General features: G+C 37.1%; 2 protein-coding genes across 2 annotated transcripts in view; both read left to right on the top strand.

Moving 5' to 3' along the window:
• The window catches only part of aamdc (adipogenesis associated, Mth938 domain containing), a 407,769-nt gene that overhangs the window by 219,072 nt on the left and 175,532 nt on the right, over window positions 1-13,165 (top strand). The window lies entirely within an intron of this gene.
• The window catches only part of LOC132101996 (potassium/sodium hyperpolarization-activated cyclic nucleotide-gated channel 1-like), a 72,086-nt gene continuing 63,679 nt past the window's right edge, over window positions 4,759-13,165 (top strand). The window contains exon 1 of the mRNA XM_059507209.1: window positions 4,759-5,418. Within this exon, the coding sequence (XP_059363192.1) occupies window positions 4,763-5,418 (656 nt within the window). The 5' untranslated portion in view covers window positions 4,759-4,762. The remainder of the gene's footprint in view (window positions 5,419-13,165) is intronic.

The raw sequence follows: 13,165 nt of genomic DNA, 5'->3' as shown, positions 1-13,165 counted from the left end.
GAAACAATCTTTCATCAAAATATGATCACAACGTCACAAATATCTGTGTATTTGTTTTTCTATAAATATTATAGATAGATAGATAGACTGAATGATGAATTTATTAATTAACTTTCATAACTGTTCATCAAAATTTTATGACTTCTCAAATTATTTCTGCTGACTAACAAAAAAATAAAATAATAAATCAATAAATCACCAGCCATTTCTGTCATCCAGTTAAATCCTGTGCTGCATTATATCCTGTTAAATATTTTGATATATGTCAGATTACATGCATTAAATGTGGAACACAAGTAATTTAAACTGTTTATAGCTTGACATACCTATTATGTATTACAGTTAGTACAGATGGATAGATAGATTAACTTCTCAGATGACTCTAAACAAGGAAAACATAACATTAATCGATAAAAACCCAAGCCAGTTGTGCCATGACTAATGATCCAAAATAAACTCTACCTTATTTCCTGCTAAATGTTCTGTTTTATTACCTGCATTAAGTCATTTTAACCATTTATAGCTTGCTACTATTACTGTTTATAAATATTAAGTATGTAGTTCAGATAAATAGTTGCTTTCTGCTTAAGGATTGTTCTTTTGGTGGTATGTTACCCATTACATACCGGGAATCTCACTAGTAATAACCAGGCTGTTGATGTGACCTGCTTTAAAGCCAAAGGACAAACCCACCATCACTGTCACTTGCTCTTACCACTGCAACCTGCTCAAGTAGTGTCTACTGTACACACCATTGTTACCTTATAGTTTAGCTTTATATTAACAAACATCTTTCAGAAGATGGATGGGTGGATGAACAGTAAGTCTAGTTTTTCCAACCTGCTGTTGCTGTGTAGACGGTCCAGGCTTTGCATGATCAGATTGAGCAGCAGGTGCAGGGGTGGTCAGATGCACTTGGACAGGGACATAATCCTGCAGCCTTCAGCTGCTTCTGCACGACTACTGCCATCAAACTGCAGTCGGATCAAACGCCTCTAACCCTTACACACACATGCAAAAAACAAAAACACAGAAGAACCACTGTAATCAGCTGTATTTTCATATCACGTATCAACTAGGTGTTCCTTAAAACATGCATTTGGAAAATAACACACACACACACACACACACACAAAAATACATTTGCAATGATTTATGCATTGCATTTGCACATAAAGGATGCTCTGCTGTTTGCAACCAAGACTGTTGTTTTCAAGAAATGTATCAGTATTCATAAAGCAGGGAATTATTGTTCAAAAAGACATGTTGGAGAAGAGATAATTAGCTTAATTAACAAGCCACAGATTTTGTCTTTGAACTGTAAGTTGAAGGTCACTCGGAAGCATTTTTTTTTTTATTTGCATATTAAAATTGTTTATTGCTTTCAAGGACAAAGAGGCGGAGCCCTCCTTCAGGACAACATGCTCGCATCATATCCTGTTTAGCGTATAAACTGCAGATCAAGGTATGGGAACATACTTCATTCATCAAATGCATACATTTGAAACATCACAGAACTGCTTCTCACCTTTAATCTATTGTTGAACAGCAGACTGTCATATTTGTGCTGGATTTTCAGGAAGCTCTGTGCATTGAGCAGAGAAAAGCCCTCCTACGAAAAAATAAATAAATAAAAAACACAAGAAAACAAGACCACACATCACCATTATCCAGCAGAGCCTCATTTAATAGGATTATATCAGGCTGAAAAACACACATGTAAGCAGAGCAGCATGAAGCTGCCATCAGCAAACCTCCTCCAGTGTTTCTAATGCAGATTCAGAAATACTTGCTGCCAATTCTACATAAACTGAAGAATCAATTCATATTTTTACTAACTAAAATTTTGCGCTGGAGAAAATGTGAATTTTTTTTTGTTAATGAAAGGTTGCATGGATGTTATGTCGGTGGTGTGGTATGTAGATATATATCAGCTTAGTCAATGCCTCTACATCTATAAAAGCATTTTCTTCATTGAAAGATTGAGTACAATTAATTTTTTGCTATTACACAAGCGTGTCAGAAGAGGGCTCTAGTAACAACTTCAATGATTGTTATGTTCACCTCACAGGCAATATGCAACCAGGAACTATATCAGCATTTATTCTGATTCTAATACTGCTGCTGTTTCTTTTGCTACTACTAAAGCTTCTCCTCAAGTGGGTATAGTTAACGTTTTAAAGCAAGAACAAACAGGGGAACTTTCCCCTGCAAAATCAAAACCAGAATTATTTTCTTGGATTTATCATAAATCACTTTTAAAGATCACTTGATACTTGATGTGGAAAGTGCAGTAATTCTATGGAGCTGTAACTCACATCAAGTACACACTTTAAACTAAAAACAGATTTTTACTCTCTGTGGGAAAATGCTAAAACAGGATAAGATTAAAATGAATATCTTTGCTTGTGAAATATTGCACGGCATTGTTTATTGTATCTGGTTTGTTGTGCATGCAAGCAAACAACTATTGCACTCTGTTTAGAACAAAAACCCGATCTAAACTTTGAAACTCATTTGATGGAAAAGTAACTTTTTCAAATGTAAAGCTTTTTGTTTCTGTTTAGAAAACGGAAATGTCTGTAAACTTGTTTTATATAATAAAACGGTTGTTTAGATTATAAACTCATATCCATGACTGAACGCTGGTCCTTGCTCTCAAAATCACCCCATGCTTTGCTCTGGATGGGCACGAGGCCTCATTTGGCTCCGTTGTTCTGCATGAAAGCTGGAAATGTGACTGCATGTGAAATGCAGGAGCCAGGGACTATTGTGTCCACGAGTCCAAGATTGAGGCTTGTTGTCGGGAGATATCAGAAGCACTCAGCCTGGCAATCCCAAATGGACAGCGCCAGGCCCAGCAGGACGGGAAGGGGATTATGCTGTTCTTTCTGTGGGTGAAAAGAAATACGGTCAAGCTCTTATGATGGGCTCAGCGGAACCTGCACTCAAAGCCTGATGGGAAGAAGAGCGTCAAAGGCTTATAGAGCGGCATTTCATAAACAGCCCAAAAAAATTCATTTGATTGGTCACAAGACAGATCCTGTGTGTTTTCCACATAATCTTACCAAGAGTTCCTGGCGTTGAGATACTAGCAGATGACCAGAGCCCAGAATATTCATCTCCAGCTGGCCAGTGCTTTCACTGGATTTAAAAACCTGAAAGAAACCCAAATCAGAAACTAACAGAATCGTACAGGGACTTGGGGTGAACTCTGTTTGAACAGGAAAGCAAACACCCAGCATCCACTTAACAACACCCTAAAAACCACCCAAAACACCCGGCATCCAATATTTTCATTAAGAAAATTTAAATAATGTGTTTTAGTGTAAATTTGGTTTAATTATGTTTAACTGAAATTACCAATCTGTTATAATTTGAGGAACTACGTTTTAAAACAACAATGTGTATAAAACAGTGGTTAAATTCGTATAAATCTAAAGTTATTTTCCTCTGGGTTACTGACACCAATCAGTGGTCTCTAAAAATAACAAATAAATAATATGACAATGTAATTTGCATAGATAAAGCCACTCTAAAGGTTGGTTTCGTGTGTAAAATGCGAATATTGTGTGAAAATTTTGTGAGGAGAACCGTTGGTTACAGTCAAACCAAAATACAGCCGTTCCAACACCTTAAAATTTTCTCACATTATCACAGTTTATTCGTTATAGAAAATGGTAATAAAATATGACAAAGAACTCCAGTGTTTAACTGTCCCAATACAAATGATCTTGATAATGTCAGATAACTTCAGTAACAAAACATGGTCAAAGTGTCAGATCAAAATTTTGGTTCCAAATTTGTATCAATTTTACTGGAAGTCCACTGTATGAAGAATGTTTGGGTAGCCTATAATATGCAACACTTTACTTTAGTTTTTTATCCTCACTTAGGCCTACATAGTGTCAAGTCAAGTCAAGTCTGCTTTATTGTCAATTCTTCCACGTGTACAGCACATACATACAGAGAACTGAAACTGCGTTAGGTGCATACAGATAACACTTACACGAAAACAGCCTAAAAATCTAGATCAAATATAAAATATAAAATACAACTATACAATAAGGGCATGTAAAAATAAAATAAAATTAAAATTAAAATAAAGTTAAATAAAGCAGCTCAAGGCACATGATGGCAGATAGAGTGCAAACCAGTGAAGTGAACAAACAGTGCAGATAAAAAGATTTTAGTGCAAAAAACTTTATTCAGTCTGATTAAATGGCTCAAAGAGAAGTTCTTTTATTGTCCTGCACCTACTAATAAAAAATATATCAAAAATTATATGATGTCTGAATAATTTTTGGTTTGACTGTAGGTGTGTGGGACCTGATCTGTGTGGGTGGGCTGAGCTGCTGCTCTCGCTTCTATGGCAACCCGACAGATTAGCATCACCATGAATATTCACGGGATCAGAGCGACTCGGGACGCGGTGATGTGGGCTACTCGATCCCGGGCGTCTGCTTGTGTTTGACACCCGACGGGGATCCTGAGGGTGCGTGACCTCCGCGCCGCGGATCTGCGTTTCCTCAGACTTTATAATTGCAACACAGTCAGTGCCTTTAAGCTGGAGACCACTGGATCCGGCGAATTTGGGCAGCCAGGTAGCCTAATGCGCCGTGGCATGTGCTTGAGCGAAAGACAGGTGGGTTTAACCCTTCAGACTATTCGGGTTTTGGTGCACAGGGATTTGTGGCAATAATTACACCCGAGTTGGATTCGTTTGTCATTGAAGTAATCGCGCACCCGTTTCAATGTCATAATGGACAGGTTGCATTCGTCCATGCGTAAAAGGCTCTACAGTTTGCCACAGCACATCGGACAGAAAGCGTTCATCATGGGTGATGCAGAAGACTCCGACAAGGACACCCGGAGGAAGAGCATCCGGATGAAGCCCCTGCCGTCGCCGACCTCCGAGGGGGAGACCAGAAGCGGAGAGTCCGTGATCATGGAGACGGACATCGGGAGACCCGTAAAGACCAGCTCCAACGGGGACTGCCGGAGGTTCCGAGGCAGCCTTTCTTCCATCACCAGTCGGCACGTCCACGAATCGGATGTAGCGGAGGAGAGGCGTCTGATCACGGAGGGAGAAGTCACTCCGAGCGAGGAGAGCCCTCCTGGAGCCGCGGGCGGCGGGGGAGAGGATGAGGATGCCGCCGGTGCGAGCCAGCAGCAGCAACCGGGCGTCCCGGATCAGCAGGCTGGCTTCATAAAGCTGGAGGGCATCGAGCAGATCCTGCCTGACGACGAGAGGTACTATCAAGAGGGCTTCATGCACAGGCAATTCGGGGCGATGCTGCAGCCCGGGGTCAATAAGTTTTCCCTGAGGATGTTTGGGAGCGAGAAGGCGGTGGAACGGGAGCAAGAACGGGTCAAATCCGCTGGCTACTGGATTATTCACCCCTACAGTGATTTCAGGTAACCCGTTCTGTGTCCTTCCTAAAAACTGCTCTCTTTACACCCCTGCATGGGGGGAAAGTAATGTAGTTGGTCTGCGATTTTAATAGTGTCAAACCATTATCGAAGAAGAAGAAAACAAACGAAAGGATATTAAGAGAGAGGCATGACCAATGCACTCTTAAAAATAAAAGTTTATAAAAAAATTTTATTGTCAGGTTCCATGAGGAATCTATAACATTTCCATTGCACAAAAGGTTCTTTGTAGTTGAAAAAAAATTCTTTAGATTATTAAAATGTTCTTCAGTCTATAAAAATTTTTATATTAATGTTTTTAAATAGTTACAGTTACATATACTCCGTCGAATAACCATTTTCCATTCCATTTCAAAGTCAAATGCCACTGAAGAATTGGCAGCCAAAAAAAGTCAAAAACATTTCAGTTTCGTTTATATATTCTTCTTCTTCTTCTTCTTCTTCTTCTTCTTCTTCTTCTTCCAAATGTGCCATTTTGCAACACACCAGGCAAAGCTCTCCCAGCTGACAGTCAAAGTGCATTAGCTGCTTGGATTTTACATAAAATCCAGACACTCTCTCTTTATTAATTAAGACGTGTCCTTGGGGATGACATTGACTATATAGGTTTGATATGCTCATATACACATATTTGTGCACATTTGCCTCATGCTTCGTTTGTGGTTATGAGTGCATGAAACTGTAATCATGCTGTGGATGAAACCCTTCAAAAAAAGCTAACATTAGTTCATTTCTAATTACCTGCCATGTATTTTGCATTCAAAATGTTTAACAGGCTAAATGCATATTCACAAACACTGTGTGTCTTGGATGTCTGTGATTAGGCTGAATTCACACACTGTTTTCATTCATGAATCGGTAGGGTAACGTGCGACACAGGGTTAACCCGTTAACCCAACCCCCTCCAGAGACTCAACTGCTGTTTGCCTTGTTTACCTATTGATCCTGAGATGATGCTTTTATTCTGCTAGACATTATGAGATTGCAGCATTGTTCCTGGAGGATATGAAAGGCAGTGTGGGAATAGACTGATAGAATATGAGGTTGCTGTGTGTGTGTGTGTGTGTGTGTGTGTGTGTGTGTGTGTGTGTGTGTCAGTGCTGAGGGAGGAAGTTTGTTAACGGTTTACCTAATACTTGACACTCAGTTTCAGGTGCAACAAGGAGTCTGAAAATATTATGATGCATTTTAACTTTGGTTACAATTATTTATGAAAAAAAATACTGCATTATATTGTACATTATATATACCTTTATAATGCATCATACACGAGGGCTCCTGCATATTGTTTAATTGTCATCCTCGCTATATGTTTTAAAATTGAAAGTAATGGAGGAGACATTGCAGTTCGGTGATCAAGTGGAGATGAGAGGATGTTTTTCCTGATATACCTAAATAATCTAAAATTTTAGGAATATTTCCCCAAAAATGAAAGTCTACTGCCAATATTTACTCTCCCTTATGTTGTAACTGTTTTTTTTTTTGCTGCAAAACATTTTTGAAAACCTTTCCTTAGTTTATTATGGATAATCATCCTGTCCGCTGCAGCTTTGGCATCTCATTTGTTCACTTGAGATGCTTATTAGAACCAGTAGTACTGTCAATGACCTCAAACCTGGCTCGGTTAAAAACACAGAAAAAGATAATGAATGAGATTTCAGAGCTTTGGTGGAGGGGAAGATTATTACGGAAAAGACCTGTGTAAAGATGTATGTTTTATCTTTCACAGAAAAAAAAACTGCATATAAATAGTGACATCAAAGCTTGCATTATTGCACAGCTCACATTGTTGCTGTGGCACAGATAATAATATCATTGCTTCTCTCCCTCTGAACACAATAGACTGAATTTCCAGCGCTGATTACAGGCCTAATCTCCTCCTGCGTATACCTCCATAATTACCACAGCAAGGTCACACACCAGGGCATCGTTACTGGAGATAAAGGCCACACAGCATTCTTAAGATTGAGCCTTGGATATATTAGGGACCCCTCTTCGTTCTGTAGCAACACAAAAATAACACTATTAACTTGAAGAACAACAAGAGACGTGACACTATATTGCATTAGGGTTTAACATTTTATATAGTTTATTTATTTAGTATAAAAGGTGCATGAATTTAAAAAAAAGTATTTACTAAAGTTTATTTGTGTATTTTATTTAATGCACATTGAATAATTTAAGTGCCTTAAAAACTGAAAAATTATTTTAAAAAATAAAGAGTGCATGAATTTTTTTTTATAAATAGCAAAGCAGAGTTTAGTACTTATAGCATTTGATGTGTTTATTGTATTTCATACATATTGTAACATATTGTTAATTCAAAGTGCTTTACATTCTGTAAAATGATTAAAAATTATAGAATGTGCATGAGAAATAAAAAAAAAATGCTGGAAAATTAATTTAATTTATTTGTTTATTATACACATTGTTAATTCAACGTGCTTTACATACTGTTATATGATTACAATTTATAAAAAGTGCATGAGAAATAAAAATAACATTAAAAAGAAAGACATAATAAAGTTCATGCATTTTGTACATTTACTCTATTTCATACACATTGGTAATTCAACGTGCTTTGCATACTTTAAAATTATTTGTACAAATCTTAAAAGGTGCTTGAGAGATAAATAAAATAACAAGTCAGGAAAAAAAGTGTTTAAAAAGAAAATAGATAAAAAAGTAAAAGTAGTCGGTTTTTAATATTGATTTAATTTATTTTATCAGTGCTTGTAACTCCACGTTGAGCTGTTATATAACTGTTGTCACTCTTCACCAACTCGGATTTGTTTTCTGAATTCAATATTTATTCTGAGATTGCTTGTGGTGATGCCTTGCAGTTTGATCGAACCAGCAGTATGTTGTTTCTTACATTTTTGTCAGCTTTTGCCACTTTAAAATACCATCTAGGTAGGCAGCTAACTACTGTAGGTTTTTCAACAGAGCTTCTCTGGTCCTTTCTCTATAGCATCAGCCCATTCCTTACACAATACACTCGTCCTCACTTCCAAAATCCTCTTCTGTGCAGCGTGTCATCCACCATATATTTATCTTGTCATGCTCTTAAAGTACTTGCAGTATCAGTTCCCAAGTCATTGAGCAGAGACAGATTTCCCCCGGCTTCCTCTCATAACTGACCTCCGCAGGAAATGACAAATAAAGGAAGTTTTGGGTTTTCATTTGTGTCGGGGTGGTTTATGTTTGTTGTTGCATAAAGGGCATGTAATTAGTGTTGTGCTATATGCATAAAAATGAACCCGTTTTACCCACACTTAAACCCGGCGAGTCAGAGATTGCAGAACCTGTTATTAAAATCCTCCATGTCTCCATCCATCCGTATGCACAGATTTATCCGTATCATTGTAATTTAGTCATTTGTTTGATGCCTTCACCTCTTCCGCAGGTCACACATTACTGATCGGTGCAGATCAGACACTCGCCTGCTCTAATGAGTGAGAATCCAATCGGTGCTGACCGCACACAAAGAGACAGTGACCACAGTAATTGAAATGTCAAGGAGTGCTGCGTCCGAGCTGTGAGCTTCAGCCTTTTGAATTGACTTAGAGGAAATGATTCAGAGCAATGATTTTGTTTGGTTCACGACTGAGGTGTGTATTTCATAATAACTACTGGGGGAATCCAAAAACCCGTCAAGAGCATTTCTGGGTCATGTTTATTTATTTTAATTACAGGGTCATATAGGAAATGCATTGAAGAAAACAACAGTACTGTTTAAAATTAATATGTATTATTTTTTTGCATTACTTAAAAGTTTTAATAGATGTTATGCTGCCAATTTAATATATATATAATTTAACGTTTATTTTATTTTAAGCAACAAGAATGTTTTTATATTGTTTTAAATGTTTGTTTCAGTTTTAGATAACTACTGTATCATAACGCTAGTTAAATTGCTCTGGCTAAAATGGAAATTAAATGAAGTCACTTTTACACAGCAGATGTTGTGTACTTCCCTGCAGTTCCACAAAATAATTATAGATTAAGTGCATGTTGGCTGTTAGTATTTTTCCATGCACACTAATAGAATTAATGTAATGGACATGACTGTGTGTTGCAAGGGCCACATCTACTGTATAAGATGTGTTATTTACTGATATGCTATTGATGCTGACAGAAGTGAAATGATATTATGACAGAACAGGCAAAGCCTAAATGCATTTATACTTTGAATTAAAGCACAGGAAGTTCTATAAGTGATGGTGATCAGTAGCAGGAAGGAAGAGCTTGTGTGGCTTCAAGTGAGACGTTGCTGCTTGTAACTTGAAGTTTCAGGCATTATCATATCAGTTATTGAAAATATGAGTTGTGCAGGACAGAAAAGAGACTGAGTGGATGTTTTCTGAGTATTTAAAGTATTTTCTTATCTTGTATTTCTCGTATCCTTGCAAACTGAGCATTTAAATCGGAGAGGAAAACCTTATTCAAGATAGATGAGATTTTTCTATAGTGCCCTACATTTTATGCATTACAGTATCCATCTTTTTAGTATTTATGTAACATTTAAGGACATTTAGATTAAGATTTATGGTTCACCCAATAAATTTAAATTCTGTTATCATTTACTCTCCATCATGTTGTTTCAAACCTGTATCCGTATGTGTTTCTCAATAACGATTGATCTTAGCGCTTAAGAGTGTTTTCTACGAGTCGATTTACGATCGTTCATTATTGTTTCACATGTGTTTCAATCACACGTAGCTGTGCTTTAAGTGCTACTTAGGAGGGGCTGACCGCATAAATCTGTCTTCTTATGCACTTAGGACTTTACGATTACTCCAAAGCACTCGTAGATCTACGATGATTTTCAAGTGCTAATTTAGTTACAATGCTTTTGGGAAACAGACCGTAATATTAAGATCAGTCGTGCGATCATTTTTATGAACTTCTTAGGCTTATGAAGCTTTTGTGAAATGCAACCCAGGGCTGCAAGATTTTGGTGGAAAATATATAAATATACATGTACACCCACTTTATTAGGTACACCTGTTCAATTGCTTGGTAACACAAATTGCTAATCAGCCAATCCCATGGCAGCAACTCAATGCATTTAGGCATCTAGATGTGGAGAAGGCGACTTGCTGAAGTTCAAACCGAGCATCAGAATGAGGAAGAAAGGGGATTTAAGTGACTTTGAATGTGGAATGGTTGTTGGTGCCAGACGAGCTGGTCTGAGTATTTCAAAAACTGCTGATCTACTGTGATTTTCACGCACAACCATCTCTAGGGTTTACAGAGAAATATCCAGTGAGTGGCAGTTGTGTGGACAAAAATGCCTTGTTGATGTCAGAGGTCAGAGGAGAATGGGCAGACTGGTTAGAGATGATAGAAAAGCAACAGTAACTCAAATAACCACTCGTTACAACCTAGGCATGCAGAATACCATCTCTGAACTCACAACACGTCGAACCCTGAAGCAGAAGACCACACAGAATGCCGCTCCTTTCAGCTAAGAACAGTAAACGGAGGCTACAATTCGCACAAGCTCCCCAAAATTGGACAATAGAAGACTGGAAGAACATTGCCTGGTTTGACGAGCCTCGATTTCTGCTGCGACATTCAGATGGTAGGGTCAGAATTTGGCGTAAAGAACATGAAAGCATGGATCCATCCTGCCTTGTCTCAATGGTTCAGGCTGCTGGTGGTGTAATGGTGTGGGGGATATTTTCTTGGCAAACTTTGGGCCCCTTAGTACCAATTGAGCATCGTTTAAATGCCACGGCCTACCTGAATATTGTTGCTGACCATGTCCATCCCTTTATGACTACAGTTTACCCATCTTCTGATGGCTACTTCCAGTAGGATAAAGCACCATGTCACAAAGCTCAAATCATCTCAGACTGGTTTCTTGAACATGACAATGAGTTCACTTTATTCAGATGGCCTCCACAGTCACCAGATCTCAATCCAATAGAGCAGCTTTAGGATGTACTGGAACAGGAGAGTCGCATCATGGATGTGCAGCCGACAAATCTGCAGCAACTGCGAGATGCTATCATGTTAATATGGACCGAAATCTCTAAGGGATGTTTCCAACACCTTGTTGAATCTATGCCACGATGAATTAAGGCAGTTCTGTTTGTGTTTCCAAATGGATGTTAAAGCAACACAAACCTTTATTGGTGGAACACAGAAAAATATATTTTGGACATAAATATCAAAATATCTTCTTTTGTGTTCCACCGGAGGATAGTCAGACAGTTTTGGGTGCGTAAACGATACCTACTAACCCATTAACTTTGCATTCATAATGCATTCTGGAGGTTAAAATTGCAGTCTTGAGAGGGAATAAGAGAAAGCATTGAAGATATTGTTAATCCATCACAGTCTAACAAGCTAAGTCTGTGAGCACAATGGACATGAGAAATCATTAGGGGTTAATTTGGTCTGATAAGTCTTTCCACTAATTCCACCTCTATTGCTCATCTCTCCTTCTCACACACAAACTTCCCTTTCCATCCTTTTGTTCATCCTGCACAACCAGGCACACATCTCCCAAAAGGGACTTACCTTCATTGCAGAAAATAAGAAGGAAGTCATATCTCACTGGTTTATTTTCTCTCTCTCTCTCTTTCTTCAGATCTGGTTGAATTCATTAAAGCAAAATGGAGCAGCTTTAGAATACAGAATGCACATTAGAGTTTGATGTGTTTTCCGGGTTCAGACAGAGACTCTGTCGTTTCAGAACAGCAATGCTTTCCGGATAAAATGTTCTTTTGTCACACTTTTGCATTGCTTTCTTCATCTGTTCTTCACAGGGTTGGTTTAATCCAGTAGAGATGTCTGTGCACAGGTCTGTGTGATTTTGTACTGTAAGAATGACTAAACCAAACCAAAGTCATCAGCCCACTTATACCGATCCCTTGGGAAAAAACAATTACTGATGGCATTAATAGTCTGACTATCTCACTTTCACTCACTCTTTTTGTTCCAGTGTGGCAAATTAGCTTTTTATTCTTCTTCATGTGATGTGTATGACCTATTATAATAATATGTTAATATTATATTAATAATTATTTTTCAACTTTTCAATCTTTTGATTCCACTGACCCTCAAATATAATATTATCGCTAAAATAAAAAATGTATATATATATATATATATATATATATATATATATATATATAATATTTTCATTTCTAAATATTTTGTATATTTCTTTATATACTGAAACTGTCAAAAGAAGAAGAAAAAAATCAGATTAGAATGAAATATTTATTTTTATTTTGCTAATTTTAGCTTTCTTATAGCATTATTGAAATATTATTATTTTAACAATAATTATCATTATTTAATACATTATTGAAATTTTTATTTTTTATTTTTTGCAGATTATATCTTATTGCATTATGTTATTAAAATATTATTTTAACAGCAACAAGAACAATGATGATAATAATAATAATTATAATAATATAGGTCTTGATAATAATAATACGTCTTGATATCTGATATTCATTATTTTCATAATTTTATCATTTCCAGTGTATAAAATTGAGTAAAATGGGTTGTAAATTTAATTTCATGTTGGCTTTAAGAATATTAAGAACATTGATACAGTACAGTTTGTTGATAAAAGCCATCCATAATATTTAGGTTGACTCAGAGAATTGATAAATATATGAATTTCAGTGTGAGGAGACAGATGCTGGTTTAAATGATTTGTAGGACAGGAGTAATTGGTGTAGAAGTTGAAGGGTTTGCACTGGAT

Source organism: Carassius carassius, chromosome 23 (genome assembly GCF_963082965.1).
Source record: "Carassius carassius chromosome 23, fCarCar2.1, whole genome shotgun sequence".
Taxonomy (NCBI): Eukaryota; Metazoa; Chordata; class Actinopteri; order Cypriniformes; family Cyprinidae; genus Carassius; species Carassius carassius.
Note: the sequence above shows the minus strand (reverse complement) of the source record. Positions and strands in the feature narration are given on the sequence as shown.